The 26,905-nt window shown below is 38.1% G+C and overlaps 1 protein-coding gene across 3 annotated transcripts in view; it reads left to right on the top strand.

Moving 5' to 3' along the window:
• LOC127426870 (dynamin-binding protein-like) overlaps nt 1-26,905 on the top strand; it is an 84,817-nt gene that overhangs the window by 9,779 nt on the left and 48,133 nt on the right. For all 3 annotated transcript variants that reach the window (XM_051673940.1, XM_051673939.1, XM_051673938.1), the window contains 3 exons: nt 13,919-14,076; nt 15,866-15,988; nt 19,687-21,882. In XM_051673940.1, coding sequence (XP_051529900.1) covers nt 13,932-14,076; nt 15,866-15,988; nt 19,687-21,882 — 2,464 coding nt within the window. In that variant the 5' untranslated portion in view covers nt 13,919-13,931. The remainder of the gene's footprint in view (nt 1-13,918; nt 14,077-15,865; nt 15,989-19,686; nt 21,883-26,905) is intronic.

Below are 26,905 nucleotides of genomic sequence, written 5' to 3'. Positions count from 1 at the left end.
TCTCTTATTAATAAAGCTGCATATTACCAATTTTCTTCACGATATGAAATGCACAGTTAAATAATGTTATGATTCAATGAGTCACGAGCCATCATTTTATAATGTAGCTGCAGAAAGTGTGCGCGCTCGAGGGAAGAATATTTTCAGTCTCTACCCCTTAGATCAGGAAACTTCACGCAATTCATAGTAGAGGCGTTGACCGCACAGAGAAATGCCAGTTTCGGAGTTTGTAGTTATTTACATGATCTGCTTACATATTATTTGAACTTTAATAAAGCTATAAAGCATTAAATATAACTGCATTTAAGATATAATGCTGGGGTGTTTCCTTTAAAGAGCTCCAGCTCTGCTTATTCAACAACTAGAGTGCTTCTGTTTTTACTTCGTGTTTTTGTATAATTCCCTCATACTTTGCGATCTACATCACCTGAAGCTGTTTGGAACGTTTAGAGTGCATCTAGACTGTGAGCTGTGTAATTCTTCCTCTCCTCAGTCAGGTGGGAACTGCAGTGCTGCTCTCATTTTTTTCAAAATTTTTGAAGAAAATTTTTTCCGATAACGTTGACTAATCGTTTCAGCCCTACTTTCCATCTAAGATGAGACCGAGCCCAGAGAAGTCCACAACACTTTTGGACAGTGTTGATGTAGGGCTTCTGCTTTGCATAGTAAAGTCTTAACTTGCAGCTGTGGATGCAGCAGCGAATGGTGTTGACTAACAAAGGTTTACTAAAGTAATCCCAAGCCCATGTTCATGATATCCATTACAGATGAATGCTGTTTTTTAAGACAGTGATGTCTGGGGATCAGAGATCACGTGCATTCAGAAGGGGTTTTCGTCTTGCCCTTTATGCACAGAGATTTTACCAGATTCCTTGAATCTTTTAAATATATTGTGCACTGTAGAGGGTGAAATGCCCAAAATCCTTCCAATTTGTCTTTGGGGAACATTGTTCTCAAAGTGCTGTATTATTTGCTGCTGAAGCATCTGTTGGCAAATTGACAAGTCTCGAATGATACTTGCTCTTGAAGGACTAGGCTGTTTTAGGAGGCATACTATATACTATGACATGATTGCCTCACCTGTTTAACATTTCCTGTTTCACATTGCCGTGTTATTTTAACTCGTCAAATTGTTATTAGTCTTAAATTGCCCGTCTCAACTTTTTTGGAGCGTGTTGCAATCATCTGATTTGAAATGACTGTACATTAAAAAAAATTAAATTACAAGGTAAAACATCATATAATGTTTAGTTTAGTGCTTTCAATATAGCAAAGGTGAATATAATTTACAAATCATTCCTTTTTGTTTTTGTTAGCATTTTTCATACTGTCCCAACTTTTTTGGAATTGGGTTTGTAGAGTAATTTCATCGTGGTTGATTAGCCTTATTGTTTCTTTAATCACAGCTAATACAAAATCCTGTTATCAAAGCCTTTTCGGTTCTTTGTTTATGGAGTAGTATTACAACCATGATCTTTTCAAAAGCTGCTGGAGTTGCTCACATCTCCATCACATGGAGTGAGCTCATCTAGAATGATCCAATTACACCTTGTGTTAGGGCTGTTTTTAAATGAATGCTTTTAAGTGGAGGCAGCATTCTCACATGCCACACTGTGGGCACAAACAATGCCAGTGTGGTAAACAACCAACAGTAATATAAAAAAGCAGCAGAAAACTGCTACAATATGGAAGCTTCCAGCCCTGAATGTGTGTTGCAATAGCGGACAGGGGCAGGGAGTGTCCAGCCGTCCCTCATCCACCCTCTGTTCCTCATCTATCCCCCCATTGTTGGCACGAAATTGGACCTGTTCGATAAATAAAAGCAGACGGTCAGCAGATCAGGTTCCAGAGAGGGAGCACTGCAGCAGAATTGGAAAAGAGTGAAGAGACAAGAGAGGAGTTAGGGTTGGGTTTTGGAAGGCGTATCTTGGATATGAAGGGAGATGGTTTGGAAGACTGTTGACATGTAGCCAGGGAAAGGATGTTAGACTACGTCCAGGGCTGGATCAAGGGCACTTATGACGGAGAGAGAGAAAGAGACGGATACAGAATGAGAAAAAAAATAGAGGTGACGCAGGCCTTAGAGAGTTTAGAAATGTCAGCAAGGGATGGTGGATATTTACACTTGAAAAAGGTTATTCCTGTTGGGCAAGGCAAAGCCATATGTTTTAGCTGGGGTCTTATACCAGACAAGTTTCCAGTGACAGGTATTTTTTTACTTGTTGGTAATTTACTCAACCTCTGAAGTGACTTTTCCTTTAGGCTGACGTCGGCAAACTCCTCTTTATTCTCAAACCTTTCCGATTACTTGTTATGTTGGCTGTGTCCACACTAATACGTTTTTGTTTGAAATTGCATATATTTTGCAATGTTTACGCCTCTCATCCACACTGGAACATTGTTTTCCTCCACCAAAAAAGGGCACTTTTGAAAATGCTTTCTAGTACCGAATACTTAGGAACACGATGACTCTAGGAAACGGAAAACAGGGTTTTCATTCGAAAACGTGTTAGTGTTTACGTAGCCATAGAAGACCATCTTTCACGATCCAATCAGTTCCTGATGGATAAAATCCAGCCTGTTTGTTTCTCTTTAAAAATCCTGTTTCAGTTAGAAATATGTCCCATGGAAGTAAAATGCTTTGTTTTCTTTAATATAAATTGAATATACAATTATGTGGAGCAGAATTTTGGACCAATGAGATCTGCATATACACACTCACTCATTGATACAAATACATGTGAATGCACAAATACACAGAAATACATCAGCGATGTTACATCAGTAATCCTCAATGCCGAAACTTTGTCTGATACACAGTTGCTTCAGTGTCTTTATGCCAGTTGTTTGAGTGTGTGTATGTGTGTGTGAGAGAGTGTGTGACCCCAGTGAAAGACCGCGAGTGAGTGTTAGGACTTTGTTTATAAAGCTGCCTGTCGTTATACCACCACTGTCACCCTAGTGCCAAGTGACACACACACACACACACACACACACACAGACAGACAGCCTCTCACTCACTCTGGTTTTCTTTGTTCATTCATCCTTATATATAAGAACTGGAATTTTGCTCATCATATTATGTTGATTTTAATTTTTAAAGGTTTTTTTTATTGAAGATTTGCGTTTATTGGCCAAGAAAGTTACACTTACAATGAATATAATTTCATGGGTTGCTTCCAAATGTCATATCAAATGCTTATAAATATACAAAAATGAACTGTGCGCATGCACAATATGCAGAATATGAAATGTACTGTACTATACACAGATGGGTGTGTAATAGTGTACCAGGTGAAAAAAATAGAAATTGTAATGAGAAAAATAGATAGACTCTGGTTGCAATAAATTACAAATAAGTAAACCGGTGAATAAATAAAAAACACTACACAAAATATGCATGTATATTATCCATTGTAGCAATGGATGTGGAAAGTCAGCAGTGAAGTTCAATAGCCAGGTGCAGATATTAATGGAATAGCAATAGTAATCCTTTTTATGACCTGAGATAGAAGGCGTGATCAGTGATTAGACGAGACAGAAAAGGCGTAATCGGTGACCACGTTGATTCCAGGGTTTTAGTAGAAAGCGGCATTCTGAAACGTAATGTAAACAAAAAAGCTGATTTCCTTATGCCTTTTAAGGGATTAAGAGAAAGTGATTTAACACACCTAGGTTTCTCTCTGAGAACGCGACATGTTGTGATCATGTAAACAAATAAGCTGCATTCTGATGGGTGTTTGAAGAGTGCGTGTGCATGGAACATGGATAACAAACGTCATAGGATTGAGCCCAACAACATGTCAACACAGCAGAAAGAATTCAGCATTTCTGGGAGTACAGAGGGAAAATCACATACACTAAAAACTATACCCATTTATACACGCGTCAAATATCGACTGTCCCTAACGTCCGCATATATGTGCTCGTACACTGGGGGAATCCCAGAGTTTAGTGTAAGAGGGGAAACCCCACTACGGTTGCAATAGTAAGTTAAGGAAACAAACACAGCAACAGCTCTGGAATATCTGGAAATGAAGTGAAACAACAGAGAGTAAAATAGTGAAGTCTTCTTCGGATGCCGTGTTTATTTACACAGGCATCACAGAAAAATGCTTTCTAAAAAACCCGCTTTCTAAAAATAAGCCGCTCTCTGTTGTCCATGTAAACATAATCAGTGATTGAATGGTAGAGAGAAGGCATGATCAGTGATTAGACGAAACAGAGAAGGCATTATCCTCATAAGAGGCTTGCGCATTGGTTTTAGTTGCCTTTTAGAAAAGAATGCATTTTAAGTGTTCAGCCTTGTAGCCAAGCTAAACACACAATCATTGAATGAGCATTGTAGAACCCAGCTGATTTCTATTTTCTTCGGAAATGTTGAACGTAAGAAGCAAACAACAGTGCTTGAGAATTAATGAGTACTCAAGTATTGAACTTAGATGAACTTAAAGTCCTTTAAAAGTTTGATGACATGTCTGTTGACTTGTTGTTTTTCTTGTAAATCAGTGGAAGCATTTTGTTTATTGCACCTAACACAGGTGTGTGCCAGCAGAAACCCTCTTTCCTTCTCCTGCCTGGTCAACTAGTGATCTTTACTTGAGTGGTAATCTGGCTTAGTGACCTCCTCACCCCCCAGCGGGACAATATGCTCTTTCTGTATTACTGAGAGCTCTGTGTGACAGAGGGCTTCTGGGACAGTGTCCTCTTGTCTTGCCTTCTGACTACAGGATAATGGAGTCTAGACAGTGTTACAACAGTTCAGATACTATATGTCTGTAAGGATAGAGGGTTGTCTTGGCCACAAGGAACAGTAAGTTAAAAATGTCCCATAGTAGTGCCAAGCAAATTACATTCAAACCAGTCCTGACATGAAATGACTAACCTTTAAATGTAAATTAATTGCAAGTTAGATATGTTATCTGATTTATTTTTAACATCTTCATTAGATCATTTGTATTAAGGATATATCTATGTAGGCCTCTGTAAGCTTTAGCCTACATATACAAATTTGAATAGGGATGTCTAAGCATAATGTAATTTATCATGAAGTATGGAGTTCTGCTGAGTTATTTCCATTGAGAATGTTCTATTCCTTCAATAGGTGAGGTGAAGACCCTTCTGTGTCAGAGGAACAGGAACTGGAAGAGAACAAGAAGCAAGCTATACATTTTTGTCAGTGAATGCATTGCTTGGGAATCAAGCCCATGACCCCTAAATTCACAGCCAAAACTTTTCAATGTGTACGTGGGCTATGTTAAGCAACCTACATTTTTACCAAAATTTTTAATAAAACTGAAAATGGATATGTGAGACATTCATAGACACTTTAGATATCTTAGACTCAATATCTCAGCTGTATTAAATCAGATCAGACCATATTCTTTGTGAATTATAAATTACTCACGTTCATCACAGTTGGCAGGTAGACTTTTAGCTTTTTTAGCTCTCTGCCTGATGTTCACACATGATGACTCATGGGAACTGAACTGATTAGTCAGATGGAAATATCCAGCCTTTTTTCTGGAATGAAAAGCTAGGATCTCCCAATTCTTTGGGATTTTTTTTTTTTTTTTTGTGTGTTTTTTTTTTAAGATCTTAACGTGTTATTGTAAAAGACATGCTGTTACTCACTCTCTCTTACACACGCACAGCCTGTGCCTTTCTTCATGTGTCTGAACATGTTCACATTTTCCCACCTATTATTGACAGCAACTTATTATTTTAAACTTGCAAATTAGTTTAGTCTTATTAAAGTTGTGTGTAGAGAGTGACTAATGACAAGAATCTATTACAAGTCTCAACAAGTATCCCATTTTTACATATTTGTTTTTCAAACGGGTTTCCCTTGTTTTGATCATAAAACAAGAAGAAAATACATGGTAAAATGGTTGTTTGAGTTTGTGGGTACTTTGTTCTCTTTCCATAGGTGTGATCAAAGCATATGAAATTTCTGAAAATCATTTTACCCTGTTAAGTGCTCTGATTCCACCTGTTTTCCCTTGCGAGTAAACAAAGCAACAAATAATGATCTGATTGCTCTGGGGAAATGCTTTGAAATGTGTGACTCAGGGTCAGAAATTAACCAGGGTTTGAAGCAAAACTGCATGATTTTTAAGATGCCACTGTGAATTCCACTTTTTATTTTGTCCAGCATTTGGTAGATTTCAGTGAATTCTATTCAGCACATCTAGATATGGGTTTAGTGACAATGCAGACACCATACGACCTGTAGCTTTCAGATTTCTGTATTGGCTGTCTCAAAGGCATTTGTGAATGCGTAGCTGTTATGATGTGAAATGTCATGCTTAGTGCCCGACCGATATATCGGTATCAGCGTATATGTTTACCGATATGCGCAGATATGAAAACTTTTTTCAGAACATATAATGCAGAAAACAGTGCTTTAGAATTGGTGTCATTATGTAGTTTGTCCAGCAGAGCGTGCTCCATCTCCATTGTTTACAGAGCTGACTCTGAGCTGATGGTGGCTCTGCAGACAGGGTGGAGTTAAGCGGTGTGGAGTTGAGTGGTATCTTTTCGGTAAGTTGCTAACTAGTTTGTGAAATGCATACTGGAAAGTTAATAAAAAATGACCCCATCATTTTCCCTTTTCAATATAACTAATATAACATTAACCTTGTCCCTGACAACCATGTCACTCATGTCTGTTTGCTGTTAGCCAGCTATAGTTTGTCAGTGCAGTAAGTAATGTAGCAGATTGAAGGGTAAACATCGGAGCATCTTTTTGCAGCTCAGCAGACAACGGTACGGTGGTGGATTGTGTCTGTTGAGTGTTGATTTCACGCTACGCTGTTACCTAGTTGGTGAGACGCAGTGCTGGTCCATCTTTTACTCTCCATGACAATGAGCTTATAGCTAACTAGCTAACCACGTAGCTACTTTCATTGCTTGTCAGCTGAGTGGAAGCTAATGTGTAAACATGTATTCACCAAACTGTTTTGGTCAGGATTCACAGTTTGGTGCCCCGTTCAACTGAACAATTCTAGTTGTTGCATTTATATAATGTAATATTTAAAAGTCTGGTTTTCCACCATTGAAAGTTTCCCCTGAACTTATATAGCAGAATACGGTGTAACACCACTGCCGCTGTGTTTCTCTTGTCTCGGCAGGTGTAAATGCTTCTTTTTTCTTTTTTTTTTACAATCTGCCCCTAATTGACTGGCAGAATTAAAATAGTCAGCATTTGACTGATACTAAACATACAGTACTGATGTTTATTTAGCTATTTATTTTATTTGAATTTATTCTTTATTTAAATGGTCAGCAACTGACTGATACTGAACATACAGTACTGATGTTTTTTTAAGCTATTTATTGTATTTTTATTTATTCTTTATTTTCTCAGTGTTCATTTCTAGAATTTGTTGACAATGTATAATAATAATGTCAAATATTCTTTGATAAAAAATATTTGTTTAAGAAAGGTACCTTCTGAGTACCTTTGCATAGTCATATCGGTGCAAAATTGGTGCACAATCCACATAGAAAAGGTCTGTTTTCATTCCAGCTCAAAAATTAACTATATCGGCCATTGTATCAGTAATCAGTGAATTTTCCCTTTCTAAAATCGGTATCGGTATCAGTCTCAAAAATCCCATATCGGTCGGGCTCTAGTCATGATATCATATGATATCCCAAGACTTGAAACAGTGATTATATCAAAATATACCAGGCCAGTTATTTAAAACAAAATATAATCAAGCCCAGTGTTTATTGTGTTATATCTAGTGTATTGTTTGATGCTACTTTTGTTTTTGATTTGATTTCATAGATAAGAGCCATAAATGATCAGATTAAGAATTTATTTATATTAATTCATTCAAATGAAGTAGCCTTTGTGAGATAAATGTGTTTTCATATGGTTGGAAAAAATGGCTTAATAAAGGTAAAAATGCCCCAGAAAATCAGAATCAGCTTTATTGCCAAGTATGCTTACACATACAAGGAATTTGTCTTGGTGACAGGAGCTTCCAGTGTACAACAATACAAAAACATCAGCAAGACATAGATAATAATAAAAAATAATTGTACACACGTACATACACACATACATACATACATACACACATACACATACGTAGTGCAAATCTATTACAAATCTGTTATCTGAATCAAACTATATTTTGAAACTACATGTTGAAAATCAACACTAGTTGGCAGTAATTATCACCCTTAATAAATAAAAGAGAGTTCATTCTGACAGTTCTTGGGTTAGTAGAATGATTATCTAAATGCCCTCAGTACCTCAGTAATGTTAAGGGTATATTGATGGTTCACTCTCTGCTGTGAATCCTGAAGCTTTGAAACTCCCTAACACTCTTGACCTATTTAAGTGCACATTCTTTCTGTAACTAACTCACATTGGCTCTTCACTATGGACTTAATAGAGAGTAGGAGCAAAAAGTGTACATGTTGCTACATGACTGGTCTAGGTCTGGAACATAGATTTTTTTCTAAATACCTCACAGATGCACATGAATGGGTTTTCATCTGCTTGTGTGATTCACTGTGAATTACTTTGCCTGTTTTAGGGCTATGACGATTAATTGCCTGTTTTAGGTCTTTCACGAATATGATGATTAATTGTCATACAAACTGTCACTTGCTTCATGCACACACAAAAAGTCATTTATAAAATAAGGGTATATGACTTCCTTTTCTGGCTTCAAAAATGTATGAGTAACAATAAAATAATAAAGTATGCATTTTAAAAATAATTAAAATAATAATTTAATTATCAACACATTTCTAAAAAACTAAAATATATATCTCTTATTTTTCAAATGTAATCTTGGTCCATTTTACGTTTTCTGTTGTTGTTTTTTGTAACCCAGCCAACCTGAATAGCTATTCTATTCTATTCTATTATATTTTGCAATAGTAAAATACAGTTCATAATTTAATAATCATGAACTATGTTGTTTAATATTGTGCTTCACTCTTGTCGTCTACAACCAAAAGCCATTCACACATCTGCCTAAAGTGACATGCCTTTCTTGTTATACTTTTGTCAGTATTCTGACCATTAACATGCTTTTATACACCCATCTTTGCAGTAGTATCAGTTTCATCAAAAAAATACAATAACAGGCAGCTGCCTTTGTAGGCCTATGCAGCTCACTAGGTTTTGGAAAAGTCCTAATTGCACACCTGGCAACCACTACCATAGCAACTACATAAGTCCTGCTATGACCCATGTCACCTCAGTAGGGTCACCTGTTACCCCTCACTCTGACATTTGAAAGGTCCCGAGTGAGAGACACACACTCCTACACACACACAGCAGACAGAGGGCTCTTTGAGCATCTGAAACGTGTCTCAGCTCTCATTTCCTCTCTGTATCATTCTCTGTCTCTCCCGCATTCACACTTTCGCAGTGGTATTTAATCCTCCATTCAGCCCAGATTGGCTTCATTAGTGGGATAGTTCAAGCACCATTTGTATCAGAGGAGTGTCGTGACAATTTAGCTATGCAATCCTGGCAAAAAAATATGCTCTTTATAAACATTTTCATATGCTCTAACAATTGTTTCACAGTTGCACACACACATTTAAACACTCGTGCGCACAGAACTTTATGACTCATCATTGTCTATTAACTTTGGACCGCACAGTCTCTCTCTAAGGGGATCCACCCCATTGCTTTTTTGTGAATTACTGAATGTGATTTAGAGGCTGTATAAACACATAATCTCATCTTGTAGAAGAGATGATGTCCAGAGAGATGTTAATCAGTCTCTCTGTTTCCTACCCCTATAAAAGCTATATATTTATTTAGTGAGTCATCAAAGGTTAAAATTAAGGATGGCTTTATGGCCCAGGGCCAGTGTTGGAGAGTTTGTGGCTAGTTAACAGAATTGTCACTTACCTAATCGGGCCAGTGCTGCATTTATGCCATGTTTGCGCATCCATAGAGATGCTGTTGGGTGAGCAGAGACCCAAAGGAGTGAGGGGCCACACACACAGGATATGTTCTTGCATACAAAATAGCTACACAGAGTGCAATGGAATGGAACAGAACACAGGTCTTAAGACTTATTTTTAAAACTTTTCTCACCATATTAAAAACACAACACTTATTTCGTGAAGGGTTAAAAAAAAAAACAGCAAGAAGCAATGCAAAGAGGTTTATCTAATGCATGTCCGGCATAGATAAAAAATTAAAAATACAGCTGTAGTGCATCCTGTGTGTGCGTTTTTTAGTTAATGTTAGGGCTGTCACGATTATGACGATTAATTGTCTGTTTGAGGGCTATGAAGATTAATTGTTCCTTTAGGGCTTTCATGATTAATTGTCATATAAATTGTCATATTTCTTAAGGCGCATGTGTGCTAAATACATTTTAAGAAGTCATTTTTACATATTTAACTTCAAATATATAAATCAAATAATAATACAACAGGGATATAAGAAGTCCTTTTAAGGCTTTAAAACTATATGAATGACATTAAAATATGTTTTTAGATATCAAAATATTTCTAAATACTTAAAATATGTCTTTTTGGTCAACTTTAGTTTTGGTAAATTTTACATTTATACTGTTGTTTTTGGAACTCATTTAAATATTTATATTTAAATATAATACAAAATATATTTTTATTGTATTTATATAATATAATGTAATATTATGTTATATTAAGCAATAGTAAAATATTTCTGTCCTAATTTCTTCACTTTCACATGTTATTTTAACCATTTCAAATGTACCGTCACACATATGTGACGGTTAAAAACTGGGCCCCGCAGAGTAGCGTCACACATATGTGTTTCTTAAACAGCCAGTTACGTTATAAGCTGACATATTCAAATCGGCTTTCGTGCCGACACGGGCTGTGCTGGTCAAAATGTATATTTGCTCAAACAGTTACTCATACAGTCTTTTAAACCACAGAAAAAGTTTATTTTGTATACATACATCCAACTCGTCACCAAAGTGCCACGATAAAAAGTTTACTGATCTTGTATGCACAGTCAATACATCAAATGCGATCTTCTTCCAATGCGTGCTGTCATTTGTTTACATTAGTAGCGGTTGTCATTCGTCAAACAAACAGCTACTCGAGTCTTTTCAAGCACATAATATGTTTATTTTATGTATCAAACAGCCAAATTGTCACAAATTCCACAACAGTTCACAGCTTGTATATGCCATCATATCTAAACGGGATCTTCCCATGCACGCAGCCACATCTACTTATTAGGTGCAGATGCAGTTCATTCCCACAAACAGCAACTCAAACAGTCTTTTCATGCATATAATATGTTTGTTTTCTGAAAGAGACAGCCCAAATATCACAAAAGCACCACGATAACAGTTTAAAATTAATATACTCACAGATGCTGATCGAGTGCGATTATCCATGCACGCAGCCAAGTCTGTTTTTATTAGCACTTGTCACACACACACACTATCTGTGATGTCAAACGCATGCGGCTGAAAGGATGCGTGTCTGAGCAGGTGGTTAGCTGCACTTTATACCTCAGACTTCCAATACATCTCGGAGTCCTGTCATCTGCAGAAATTTTCAGATGACTTTGCAGTTGTGGGGTGTGTCAGTAGTGGACAGGAGACTGAGTATAGGGAACTAGTGGACCGCTTTGTGGCATGGTGTGGGAACAACCACCTACTCTTAAATGTGACAGAAGAAGGAGATGGTTGTGGATTTTAGGAGGACCAGGACTAAGCCGAACACTATTTCCATCCTGGGAGAAGAGGTGGAAGTGGTGGAGGGCTATAGATACCTGGGCATTCACTTGGACAAAGGACTGGACTGGAAATGTAACACTGAGGCTGCCTACTGGAAGGAACAGAGCAGACTGTACATTTTGAGGAAGCTTAGGTCCATCAATATGTGCAGCAATATGTTGCATATATTCTACCAGTCTGTTGTGGCAAATGCAATTTCTTTGCAGCCATCTGTTGGGGCAGCAGCATCAGAGTCAGCAACTCTAAGAAACTGAACCAACTGATTGAGAAGGCTGGCTCTGTGCTGGGGAATGCATTGGAGCCCCTAGAGGTGGTTGTGGAAAGAAGGATGTTGCACAATCTGCTCAACATAATGGACAACACTACACACCCACTACACAACCTACTGGCCAACAGAGTGTCTTCAGTCGGAGGCTCCTTCAATTCCGCTGCAATAAGGACTGTTACAGGTCTTTCCTGCCCACTGCAATAGCCATCTACAATGACTCCTCTCTGTGCAGGGAGAGAAGACTCCTCTGAGTGGCAATGCACAATGCACATTTTACATTTAATTTGCACATTAATAGCAACATCTTGCCGTATAGTAGTTTTTTGTAGATATATGTGTATGGTGTGTGTGTGTGTGTGTATACATACATACATATGTATGTATGTGTGTGTGTGTGTATACATACATACATATGTATATGTGTATATGTATATGTATATATGTATATATATGCGTGTGTGTGTGTGTGTGTGTGTGTGTGTGTGTGTGTGTGTGTGTGTGTGTGTGTGTGTATATATATATATACACACACACACACACACACTCACTCACTCACTCACTCACTCACTCACTCTCTCTCTCTCTCTCTCTACCGGTCAAAAGTTTTGAAACACTCATTCTTTATTATAATTTTTATTCTTCACATTTTAGAATAATAGTAAAGTCATCAAAACTATGGAATAACATAAATGGAACTATGGGAATTATGTTGTGACTAAACAAAATCAAAAATAAATCAAAACTGTGTTATATTTTAGTATCTTCAAAGTAGACACCCTTTGCCTAGAATTTCCAGACATGTACTCTTGACATTTTCTCAACCAACTTCTTGAGGTATCACCCTGGGATGCTTTTTAAACAGTATTGAAGGAGTTCCCATCTATGTTGGGCACTTATTGGCTGCTTTTCTTTATTATTTGGTCCAAGTCATCAATTTCAAAAACTTGTTTTTTTTAATTACATTTTAGTTTTATAATGAAATAAATTAATATGGTGGCACGATTATATTTTTGTCTCCATCCATTCATCCATCCATAAACCTGACTGCTGATATTATTTGTTCATTTGTTTTTTACAGCTATAACTAAACCAAAAACAGCACAATAGACATAACCCATTTGTTCATGTTTATTATATTATATACAGTATTTTTGTTTTTGACAAGAAACCAAAACTTTAAATAAAATAATAAAAAAAATACACGTCTACACTCTGACTCCCTCTTTTGCAGTGTCACATGCAAACATAACTCACTCCAGGGGGCATTGCAGAGGGATTTAGACCCTACTCATGAAAAGGTTAATGCTCTTTGATGAAACCCAGGAGCCCTTATTTCTCATGAAGCAAAACCTTTGAGATTTCATCATTTTATCACTCCACGGAATGTTTGTCTTTGTTTGTTTATATTTTCACGGGAATTTGGCATGAGCCTCAGCTGATTGCTCGTGCATCAGAGCGTTTGAGAAGCATTTCACACGCTCTTCCAGACAGGAGCTGCTCAGGGTTGATGTACGCGGTGTGCCACTCGGAGTTCAATTGACTGATGCACAAACGTGCCGTTTATGGCATTTATATATTGGCTTAAAAGTCCCTTATTTGGGCATTAAAATATGATTGGAATTTAAAGTGCACAATAATCACAGTATTATCTCAAAAAAACATAGTTAGATCAAATAACCGCGATCAGACGATTAATTAATAACCGCGACAGGCTTAGTTCATGTTAAGTTTGCTCATCATAGAGAATTGTTGTAAGTTTCTAACAGCTGGTATGAAGTCATGTTTTGAGTTCATTGCTTTAGAATGTGATATGACTACATGCATACATAGGAAAAGGTATTAGTTAAGAACCAGAAAAGAAAAGCATTGAAATATAATTGTTTTTTTGTATGTCATCTCTGTTGTTTGTGATGGTCAGGTAATGAGTGAACATGGAGGCTGGAACGGTGGTGCGTGCCGTCTTCGAGTTCCTCCCGAGCGTATCCGAAGAACTGCCTCTTTTTACTGGAGATGTCATTGAAGTGGTCAGTGTTGTTGATGAATTTTGGCTGCTCGGAATCAAAGATGGAGTCACAGGTAAAACCTTGCCTTTAACCCTCAATACATGTAGTCTTATGTACCAGTGTTGATTATATTTTCATTACAGTGCTTTCAAGGCAGCACTATATTGCTAAATCTTTCTTGTTAGGGGTATTTCTAGACCCTTAACCCCAAGTATAAATGAATGTAATTAATTCATCTTAAACCGCTTAATTTACAGACTCCTCCTACTTCAAAATGTTGTTGTGGATAATTTAATCCTTAAGTGTGCTATAATTGGTTTATATTTTTATATATATATATATATATATATATATATATATATATATATATATATATATATATATATATACACACACACTATATTGCCAAAAGTATTCACTCACCCATCCAAATAATTGAATTCAGGTGTTCCAATCACTTCCATGGCCACAGGTGTATAAAATGAAGCGCCTAGGCATGCAGACTGCTTCTACAAACATTTGTGAAAGAATGGGCCGCTCTCAGGAGCTCAGTGAATTCCAGCGTGGTACTGTGATAGGATGCCACTTGTGCAAGTCCAGTCGTGAAATTTCCTCGCTACTAAATATTCCACAGTCAACTGTCAGTGGTATTATAACAAAGTGGAAGCGATTTGGAATGACAGCAACTCAGCCACGAAGTGGTAGGCCACGTAAAATGACAGAGCGGGGTCAGCAGATGCTGAGGCGCATAGTGCGCAGAGGTCGCCAACTTTCTGCAGAGTCAATCGCTACAGACCTCCAAAGTTCATGTGGCCTTCAGATTGGCTCAAGAACAGTGCGTAGAGAGCTTCATGGAATGGGTTTCCATGGCCGAGCAGCTGCATCCAAGCCATACATCACCAAGTGCAATGCAAAGCGTCGGATGCAGTGTTGTAAAGCACGCCTCCACTGGACTCTAGAGCAGTGGCGACGCGTTCTCTGGAGAGACGAATCACGCTTCTCCATCTGGCAATCTGATGGATGAGTCTGGGTTTGGCGGTTGCCAGGAGAACGGTACTTGTCTGATTGCATTGTGCCAACTGTGAAGTTTGGTGGAGGGGGGGATTATGGTGTGGGGTTGTTTTTCAGGAGCTGGGCTTGGCCCCTTAGTTCCAGTGAAAGGAACTCTGAATGCTTCAGCATACCAAGAGATTTTGGACAATTCCATGCTCCCAACTTTGTGGGAACAGTTTGGGGATGGCCCCTTCCTGTTCCAACATGACTGCGCACCAGTGCACAAAGCAAGGTCCATAAAGACATGGATGAGCGAGTTTGATGTGGAAGAACTTGACTGGCCTGCCCAGAGTCCTGACCTCAACCCGATAGAGCACCTTTGGGATGAATTAGAGCGAAGACTGCGAGCCAGGCCTTCTCGTCCAACATCAGTGTCTAACCTCACAAATGTGCTTCTGGAAGAATGGTCAAAAATTCCCATAAACACACTCCTAAACCTTGTGGAAAGCCTTCCCAGAAGAGTTGAAGCTGTTATAGCTGCAAAGGGTGGGTCGACGTCATATTAAACCCTATGGATTAAGAATGGGATGTCACTTAAGTTCATATGCATCTAAAGGCAGATGAGTGAATACTTTTGGCAATATAGTGTATATATATATTATACATTTTTTTTATTTTTTATATAAATGTTACACTTTTTAAGATGTTTAACTTTTTCAAGAATAAAGTTTGAAAATGTCATGTTGACATAATGAATAGAGCATTCAGCATTCATTTTCTAATTGACATTTTTTTCTGCCTTGCAAGTGCTGGTATTTCCTTCAGTAAATGCAAATCTAGTTCTTTCTTTTTTCTTGGTATTTCCTCAGGCCAGTTTCCCAGCACTTTTGTGGAACCTGTTACAATCCCAAGCACCAAGACAGGAGAGAATCTCTATGTGTGCATCAATGACTTTAACTCGGTGGAGCCTGGAAACTTACCATTAAAGAGAGGTACATACACCACTCTCTCTGTTACTGAACATGTTTTCTCCAGATCTGATAAGGTCACTCATTTAAGGGGGACTCACTATAATGCTGGGTACAGAAGGGACACAAGTTGGTGAAAATATAAAATATATATCAAAATATATATGGTGACATGGCTAAAAGAAACATACTAAGAAAATTGTTAAAGAAAAATATGTGGTCACTTATGCTCTTTTTAAACACTTCTTGTTTATTTAGGTTAATCTAACATAATAGATTCATCACTGACTGTTTGCCATAAACATTTTAGGTTGTTGACAATATTAAATCCCTTTGTACTGCCATTTTCTCTCTTCCTCAGCATAAATCCTGCTCACTCAAAGCGGCGTAATGTCATTTATGAGTGCTAATTTAGTTTTTTTAGAACAGAGAGCAGAGCTCTACGTCATAATTCACAAGATTGTAGCCACAGGAACATGGGGAAAAACACGAACTGCTGGGGATATAGAGGTTTAATCCATTTGTTTGCTATTTAAAAAAGTAGAGACTTGAATTTAAGTAAGGCACAATTCCATAAGGCAATGATAGATCATTTAAATCTTCATGAATTATTTTTTTCAGTGTTTGAGCACTGTGCTTTTTAAAAATAGCATGTATAATAAGTCTAGTTCCCAGTTCTCCACTAGATGTCACTAGTTGTGTGTTTATATTTAATGGTAAATGATCCTCCTATTTTCAATGAATAGTAAAGAACAGTAAAATTCTGAATGTATGTGTTTATTATATATTCTGTTCTGTAGTTTATTTCAGTTTTACTTTGTTCTCTCTTCTCATTGCTCACAAGCATCATTTTAGATTATTAATTTGTTTGTTTAGTGTTGTTCATTTGAATGTTATTCTCTGTGTAATGGTCTGTAGTGATTTTATGTGGAAACTATAATTTGTAGAGCACACACTTCCTTTGTTTTGATATGAAAATCACCATTATATGAATTTAGTTTTCTCTATCATGGTCAATGGGGATCAAAAATGCTGTGCTAGTTTATTTTCCAATGTGTGGAATGTGACCCCTGTGACCCTAGTGGACATTCTGGCTCCTGTTGTTGTCTGTGTGTGTGTGTGTATGTGTGTGTGTTTGCTGACTGAAACTGACCACAGTAATGACTTTACTACTGCCTAAATTAAGGTCAGAAGTGAGCTTAACACAGATGCAATCATGGTACATGGTACATTAAAACAAGCATTAAAGTATAATCGTAAATATCTTTATACTTTGTCTCAAAGAACTTGCAAGAAATTGGTTAGTCATTATTTATTTTAGTTATTTAAATGTATTTTTTACGAATAGATTTAGACAGATTTTTACAGGTAGAAAAGTATATGTATACAGGTGCATCTCAATAAATTAGAATGTCGATGGAAAAGTTCATTTATTTCAGTAATTCAACTCAAATTGTGAAACTCGTGTATTAAATAAATTCAATGCACACAGACTGAAGTAGTTTAAGTCTTTGGTTCTTTTAATTGTGATGATTTTGGCTCACATTTAACAAAAACCCACCAATTCACTATCTCAAAAAATTAGAATACATCATAAGACCAATAAAAAAAACATTTTTAGTGAATTGTTGGCCTTCTGGAAAGTATGTTCATTTACTGTATATGTACTCAATACTTGGTAGGGGCTCCTTTTGCTTTAATTACTGCCTCAATTCGGCGTGGCATGGAGGTGATCAGTTTGTGGCACTGCTGAGATGGTATGGAAGCCCAGGTTTCTTTGACAGTGGCCTTCAGCTCATCTGCATTTTTTGGTCTCTTGTTTCTCATTTTCCTCTTGACAATACCCCATAGATTCTCTATGGGGTTCAGGTCTGGTGAGTTTGCTGGCCAGTCAAGCACACCAACACCATGGTCATTTAACCAACTTTTGGTGCTTTTGGCAGTGTGGGCAGGTGCCAAATCCTGCTGGAAAATGAAATCAGCATCTTTAAAAAGCTGGTCAGCAGAAGGAAGCATGAAGTGCTCCAAAATTCCTTGGTAAACGGGTGCAGTGACTTTGGTTTTCAAAAAACACAATGGACCAACACCAGCAGATGACATTGCACCCCAAATCATCACAGACTGTGGAAACTAAACACTGGACTTCAAGCAACTTGGGCTATGAGCTTCTCCACCCTTCCTCCAGACTCTAGGACCTTGGTTTCCAAATTAAATATGAAACTTGCTCTCATCTGAAAAGAGGACTTTGGAACACTGGGCAACAGTCCAGTTCTTCTTCTCCTTAGCCCAGGTAAGACGCCTCTGACGTTGTCTGTGGTTCAGGAGTGGCTTAACAAGAGGAATACGACAACTGTAGCCAAATTCCTTGACACGTCTGTGTGTGGTGGCTCTTGATGCCTTGACCCCAGCCTCAGTCCATTCCTTGTGAAGTTCACCCAAATTCTTGAATCGATTTTGCTTGACAATCCTCATAAGGCTGCGGTTCTCTCGGTTGGTTGTGCATCTTTTTCTTCCACACTTTTTCCTTCCACTCAACTTTCTGTTAACATGCTTGGATACAGCACTCTGTGAACAGCCAGCTTCTTTGGCAATGAATGTTTGTGGCTTACCCTCCTTGTGAAGGGTGTCAGTGATTGCCATCTGGACAACTGTCAGATCAGCAGTCTTCCCCATGATTGTGTAGCCTAGTGAACCAAACTGAGAGACCATTTTGAAGGCTCAGGAAACCTTTGCAGGTGTTTTGAGTTGATTAGCTGATTGGCATGTCACCATATTCTAATTTTTTGAGATAGTGAATTGGTTGGTTTTTTCTTAAATGTGAGCCAAAATCATCACAATTAAAAGAACAAAATACTTAAACTACTTCAGTCTGTGTGCATTGAATTTATTTAATACATGAGTTTCACAATTTGAGTTGAATTACTGAAATAAATGAACTTTTCCACGACCTTCTAATTTATTGAGATGCACCTGTACATGCTATAAAATCAGTGGACATGTTGTAACTAAAAGTTGGGAAAAACTTCTGCCATTTTCCAGTGGACTTTTTTAATAGTAAGGTCATCAAATACTAGGCAGATTAAATTTATATCAAGCTTTACTGGCAAGATAAACTTAAGCGTACATTGCTAATGCATTATAAGACACTATACATACAGATATTATGCAAATTGAATGCTGAAGTTTAGAATCTCAAAACTATAATTTTTTTTTCTGGCTACGATTAAGTCTCCGTTGTGCACACGCTGGGTCTGTCTCGCACGGTTTCACTTTTGGCACTGGTTCAGATGACAATGAGCGAGTGTTTTCGGGTGATACAAAGAGATACGGGAGCTTGCCTGTATCTCTCCCAAACCTGGCTCCATTCTCCTTACAGTATTTCCGCTCCCGTGGTAATCATGCCTGGGACATGCAACACGCATAATGAATAATCTGTGCTAGGATGTGCAGTCGAGTCAGACGTGTACCTCCTGGAAATGTACATATGCCAATTTTAGCCACAGGAATTGGGGACAAACATTAGTGAAGTTTCAGGAAGGGATACTACATTAATTGTTTTTTTGTTTTTTAATCTCCCAGCCCTAGTATTAACACAGTTATCCTTCTGAAGTTATATCTTCTTAAACATTTTAGACATTTAGCAGACAGTGTTCTGCAAAGCAAGTAATTTATTAGTAATATATTACCAAGCATATATGTCTTATCACTTTTTCCTGCTGTAGGTGATGTGGTTGCTGCTGAAGGCAGTGTGGATGTGGTGTGGATGAGAGGGCATAATGCGTGGGGCTCATGTGGACTCTTCCCCACGTCATGTGTTAAAGAGCTGGAGCTTTCAGGTCGATCCAGACAGCTGTCAGAGCGCAGCGCGGCTGCCCAGGCCTCTGAACTCCCCCCACATGCACTTGGCCAGGCCCGTGCTCTCATGAGCCTCCACGCCCAACTGGATGAGGAGCTGGACTTCCGGGAGGGTGATGTCATCACCATCGTCGGCCTACCAGAGCATGGCTGGTTCCAGGGTGAGCTGGAAGGCAGAACTGGTGTTTTTCCTGAGGGCTTTGTGGAGCTGCTCGGACCCCTGCGCTCACCATTGGAGGGGCCCGAACCTGAAAGCCTGGAACAGTACCCGGCTTACATCATAGAAGAAGAAGAAAGAAGGGAAGAGGAAGAGAGAGACGAGGAAAATCCTAAATTGGAGATTCAACAACAGCAAGAGGAAGAGGAAGGAGCGCTATATGGTGTTGCGTTGTATGAATTCCGGGCCCTTGAGCCTGGCGAGCTGGACTTTGATGTAGGAGATAGGATCCGAATCCTGGCGACACTAGAGGATGGCTGGTTGGAGGGGCAAATACATGGCAGAAGAGGAGTTTTCCCCCATCGATTTGTCAAGATGGAGGGGCAGCTGCAGACTGTACCTCAAACTGAGATGTTAATGAATAAAATCAGTGTACCTGAGAGAGAGGAAGAGGAGTGCTATACTCCTGATGATAACCTGGCTCTTCAGGATCACACAGTGCCAGAATACGGCCAAGAGTGGGCAACTCAGGAGGACCATACTGTTTGGGACCTGGATTACTTTGAACGCAGGGAGGAGGAAAGAAAGGAAGACAATGTTAGCTACACACACTTCGATAGAAGTCCTCAAGACAGAGGAGTGATTCAAAATCAACCACAGGTTAAAAAACGAAGGATCGAGAGACCCCCACCCCCTCATACCCAACCCCATAGAGTTGGTAGCTCAGCCCAACGAGCAGTCCAAAGGACCAATACAGGAAGCCCCACATTTGGTAGACCCCAGTTGCCACCTAGGCCGAGTCTACATGCTCTCAATAAAAGACAATACAGCACAAGTTCCCATTTCAGCTTACAAGAACATCCCCCAGCACCCATCACAAGGAACCAAAGTCTGGACCCACCCACCAGAACGCCACCTAATTCCACGTGGACAAGAAACAATGGCCACTATGCCTCTCATGGCAGCAGAGATCCATTTAGCAGTAAAATCTCGACACGTTCTGGTCAGAAGAACAGGGAGAAGAAGTTGACTCGACATGCAAGTGTCAGCGATGCTGACTTAATCTCTGGTGGCCACAGGGACCACTGGGCATGGTCTCAGGGACAGAGCTCAAATGGGTTGCCGACATCTCAGACACTTGGGACTCTGGCTGTATCTGCTGGGGATCTTGAAGCCAAGCTTTCCCAGCAGCTGACAGAGTTTGAAAGGAGTTTGCCGGGTCATAGCAATGGAGCCACTGAACAAAATAGATGGGAGGAGGTTAGTGGCGGATGCGGCAAAGTTTCCCGCCATTTCTCCATTATGGACTACAGCAGTGAGAATGACATAATCCGTGGCTCCTCACACTCCTTAATGGACCGTCTGTCCCCTTCCACTTCCTCCCCTTCTGGCTCTGCCTCCTCCTCTTTAGAGAGACGGAAAACATTACGCCCACCTCCTCCTCGGCCACGGGTCTTAAGGCCACCAGCTCCTACAAACTTGCATTGTCTTTCCACCAATGACCGCATTGCTTCTCAACCTTATAAGCCTGCACGCCCAGCGCCACGTCCACCTCCTCCCTGCCCACGCACCAGCACCGTCACACCTTGTCCTCCTCCACCCACCTCCAACCCCTTCTACACCTTGCCAGATGAGGAAGAGATAGTTGAAGAGATGGAGGAGGCAGAAGATGCTCTGGAGAAAGAGATGGAGAGAGAAAGGGAGAGGGAACAGGAGCAATACAGGTTGCTCCTGAGGTTGGAGGAGGTGGAGAGGGACATTGATATGTACTCTCACACAGCCGAGGAGCTGCAGGCCATGCTGGAAGAGGAGCAGGATGAGCCTGCAAGACAACAGGCTCTGGAGAATCTAGAGTTCTGTACCTATTCCATGGAGACACTTACTCTAGAACAACAGCAGCTACAAGGTAAAAGTCTCAGATTATTCTCTATACTCACAGATATTGATTGACTGATATGGCTTTTTTAATGACTGATGTCGATATCTATATATCAGAATTATATCATGCAATTTAATATGATAGTATATGACATACATAACTCAAAATTTCACACAAAAACTTTAATTTATAAAACAAGAAAATACTGTAAATCTTAAAAGAATTGTGTCTTTTAAATGGTAGAAGATTCTCCTAGTTTCCGTTTAGTCATGACATTTTAGTAATTTGTTCACACAAAGAAATTGTTAAAACATATTAATAAAAGGAAGAAGAAAATATAGTGCACACAGTAGATCAGTAATCATGGAAGGTATTTAAAAGTAAAATCGGTCAACCTCTACTTACAAATTAATTGATTGATTGTTTTGAAGTTGAGGTCGACCGATCTTACTTTTTTTTTTTATGACAAATAGTGAGTATTTTTTAAATATCCAGTTTTTTTATAGTTGTATTTCTACTTTTTGAATATTATAACATTTTTGAAAATGATTGACGTCAGCATGTTCCACAAGTGTGACATTGTGCCATTTGGTACAAAATAAAAGCATTTCAAAACTAACTTCCTAGTTAAACATTAAAGCACAGTAGTGTGATAAATAGTACAGAATTATTACATATTTAATATTACCAAAACTATCCACAAATAATGCTTTTTTTTTTTTTGTCCTCACTCAATAACAGAGGTGCATAAGCTCAGGTCAGTGAGGCCTACGATCAATATATTGGTGATAATATAGCATAACGGGAGATTCATATGCAATGTTTTGACCGGAAACACCAAATTAGGTAAAAAATTTCAACACAACACAAGGGTTGACAGTTTCCTGTAACTTTGAACTTTCTTGACTAATGATAAAAAGGCAAATATCTTCTATAATATACCATCCACAAACATGCAGATATCTCATGTAAACAGATTTAATTCAAGAACCTCAAGAAAATCCAGCGCTTTCTTCCTGTTGAGCGCTCATATAATATCTTCCTCTGAAGCTGCTATCAGCCAGGATCAAAACTCACAGTTCCTCTGTTACATGATGAAAATATTACATGATGGTCAGTCCATGACAATCCAAGCAGGCGATCCGGGCCGTGTAAATTGTCAGAGCAACTTCAAAGTAAAAGTGCTTCACGTGCGCTACGAGTAAATGTCATATTCACTGTGCCATGGATGTGCAATTGGTTTGATTCTGTATTTTGTGAGAAAATGCATTTGCATTTGCACATGCCATCCATGGTTGCTAGACTACTGTGTGCAAGGTATGTCCTTCTTCCTAATGTATATTAACAATTTCTTTGTGCAAATAAATTACTAAAAGTGGATGACTAAACAGAAATCAGAAGAAACAGCTGTCTACCATTTAAAACACCATTTTTTTTTTTAAGATTCTTTTTTAAAAAGTTAAAGTTTTGAGTGAAATTATTGCTAAATAAGAGTTTATTAAAAATTTTTTTATAATTTTTCTTTTTTTTTTTTAGCAATTTTATGTACGTTATTTATTAAACAGTGTGATATATCGGCATTATATCGCCTATCGGCCACCCTGCTCTCTGGATAATGGCCATTAAAAAAAAACATATCGGTCAACCACTAGTGTTATGTAACCATTAAGTTTAAAATGCTTTGTGTTTTTCACTAAAAAATCAACTGCTGTCATGTTAGTTTTTTATGCAAACAATACATAAGTTACGTTCTCTGAATACCATTGTTTCCTGTTGAATGCACAGTGGTGGTGTTGGTTGTTAATCTGTCTCCAAAGCCCAAGTTGGGTACAGGTGCAGGGAAAAAAATATATCAAACATAGAAAAAAGGAATAGATGTTCGTACACTGATATTTAAAATCCAGATATATTATAAAAAAAAGTTACATTTCGACTAGTTAGGTCTTCATCAGGCAAAACCCCCATATTGAACTAGACCTTATAGGGACAGGTAATGACGTCATCCACAAGTTACCTTCCAACAGGAAGTCACATGATATTAAAAACAATTCAAAAAGATCATCAGTACATTACAAGGGATGTATGTTCATTACAGATACATACAAAACACATACTAAACCGCATATGTACCTATTACAGATATTTTTCTTATAAAACTATTTTTTTTATTCTGTTATATCAGCGTGCATAAATGTATTCCATTTTTTTCAATGTTTGCTATTCTTTAGAGACCAAATGGGGACATTTATTGGTAGACCCAATATTAAAGAACCAATTAAGTAGGAAGGGGTGAATATCAGTAAAAAACAAAAACAAAAAAAAACATTGGTCAAACGGATTATCAGTCTGTCTCTCTTTGAGATGGACAACAGGGAGTTCTCCCTGTAAGAATTAATGTCCCTTTTAACTCTTATCTGTTGGCAGGGTTGGAAGGTAACGGAATATATGTAATGGGATTATGTATTTAAAATACAAAATATAAGTAACTGTATTCCACTACAGTTACAATTTAAATCATTGGTAATTAGAATACAGTTACATTCAAAAAGTATTTTGATTCCTGAAGAGATTACTTTGCATTTTATTGTCATTTGTTTCATTTAATATTTAGTCCTTTCAGATGGAAAACATTTATACATATACATGATGCGATCCAAAGTGCATTTGGACAGCAGTGAAACACTTTCTTGTGATGTGTTACATTCATACGGGCAGACAGAGAAGTAAGTTTGAAGTAAGTTTGGAGCAGAAGAAAGAGAAATATACCTTGTGTAAATTGTCAGCTTTATGCTAAGCTAAAATGCTATTTCTAGCCATTTTACAAGAACGTTACCAGGCACGATCATATTTCTTATCAAGAAAATTCACGTTGGATCATAATTTCTTTTTTTCTAGTGAGACCTTTGATATTAGGGCAAAAATCGTATTCTTGATGATAATTTTTGTATTGTTTTCCTGAAAAAATATCTGAAAATCCTTAAAACAAGATCAATTAGATTGATCTTGTTTTAGAAACAACACTGCATAAGACATTTAGGTTTTTCAGAGAATGTATTTTTAACATGTGTATTTTGTCTTACTGTACTGGCAGAGTTTTTATAGTCAAAACAAGTGAAAAAAATCTACCAGTGCTGAAGAAGTAATCCAAAGTATTTAGAATACGTTACTGACCTTGAGTAATCTAACGGAATATGTTACAAATTACATTTTACAGCATGTATTCTGTACTCTGTAGTGGAATACATTTCAAAAGTAACCCCCCCAACCCTGTCTATTGGTCACTCACTGAATAAACAGAACCAACTTCAATCCTAGAAAGCAACCTGTGTGGCTGTGTGTGTTGCGGATGCAGAGGTTTGATTTGAATACCTGCATGCTTGGATTTGCATAGCAGTGCTGTTGCTTGTGTCAATGATTTGAATCGTATAAAATACCCATACCATTCAGCCACTATCCTCTTTTTGAGGTCAAATGAAGTTGCTGTGTTACAGGTGTTCCCTCTGAATACTTTCAATTATAACAGGGATGGGCAACTGGTGGCAACGGCCCTCTGTATCGTTGAATACGGCCCGTCGGACGAGACTGAGGGTTGATTTTATTTCTTTGAAAAAGGGATTATGTAAAGATTACATTCAGTTTATGATGTTATTACAACTATTGACCAAAAGAGGTCGCTTGTTCTTAGCAGACCTGCCGATCACTCTAGGATTCTAGCATGCAATATCTTACACTTGCTCATCATTTATAAAGCAAGTTGAGATAAATTTTACCTCAGCTTGTCAGCGACAAGAGCGCACTATTGTTAATGTACGCAGGTGGAACCCATGTCTTTTGTTTGCCTGGATACGAAATCTGTCATTAAAGATTTCAGTTTGATTCGCAAATACACCATTGATAAGTGATCAAAGAGGCTTACAGTATGAGAGATATATACACCAGAGCTGCCCTCCTCACAGATGTAAAGTTTAAATAAAATACAAGGGTAAAAGGCATCAAAAGTTTTTACAAAATCCGTGACAGTGCGGGAATCACCAAAGTCTGAAGTATATTGCTTGTCAATTGAACATGAATTTGTACATGTGAACGGCATGTTTTAGTAAAAACGCAAATTATAAAATAATTATATTAGTTTTTATAAATATTGTTAAAGATTTTAATATAGGTAAAAAAAACTTTAAAAGAACATTGCATTAATTGTGCATAGATTACCCACAATAATGTGGAAACTGAGTAAAGGGGTGAACATTGCAGATTTGTAATACGGCCCCTTGGTAGAATGGAGAAAAAAATGTTGGCCCTCGCCCCCTTCAAAGTTGCCCATCCCTGGATTATAGCATTGAAACCGTCATCCGAGATAAAGTTCACTGTACTGGGTGTGTCGATACATACAGCTTTTAGTTGAATTTCTCCTCACCATGTGAGTCAACATGACTTATTTCAAGGGAAATCTGTCTAATTGACTATGTATTGGCTGACTTTCCCACAACTTTTAAAAGTTTTTTTGCCAACAATATAATCTGAGAGAGGAAATTGGAAGGATCCTAGAATGGAGAGTATCAGTAGACAGTGGCATTTGGGATTTTTTTCTAAACCATTAGAGATTAGTAATATTTTTCTGTTGTTCAGTATTGTTTCACATTGATTCATTGGAGTGTTGTTTCACAGCTGTTGCTAGAATGTGACATGAGGCATTATGTTCATGGTTCACTGTTCAAAAGAACATTATGAGATCTCTGTGAGCCAGATCTCTCTGACCTGTTGCCCTTAACACTGGCCAGCTTTTAAACTGCTCTCAAGTTAATCTTAGCATGCTAAAAGATCATTTGCTGACCAGACAGAGATTTTGGACTGGTGACCCTTTCAGGGTTACAATGCAATGAAAATAAAGCACCATAAACATACTCCATTTGACTTGTGCGCTGTATTCCATGTCTTCTGAAGCACGATAGCTTTGTGTGAGGAACAGAAGAAAATGTAAGTCTTCACTGGAAATCTTCCACTCCACCATAGCTCTCAAACCTCATTTGCACATCTGCTTAATTGCTTCCAT

Source organism: Myxocyprinus asiaticus, chromosome 36 (genome assembly GCF_019703515.2).
Source record: "Myxocyprinus asiaticus isolate MX2 ecotype Aquarium Trade chromosome 36, UBuf_Myxa_2, whole genome shotgun sequence".
In the NCBI taxonomy this organism is placed as follows: Eukaryota; Metazoa; Chordata; class Actinopteri; order Cypriniformes; family Catostomidae; genus Myxocyprinus; species Myxocyprinus asiaticus.
The sequence above is the reverse complement of the archived record's forward strand: the minus strand, read 5'-3'. Positions and strand labels throughout refer to the sequence as shown.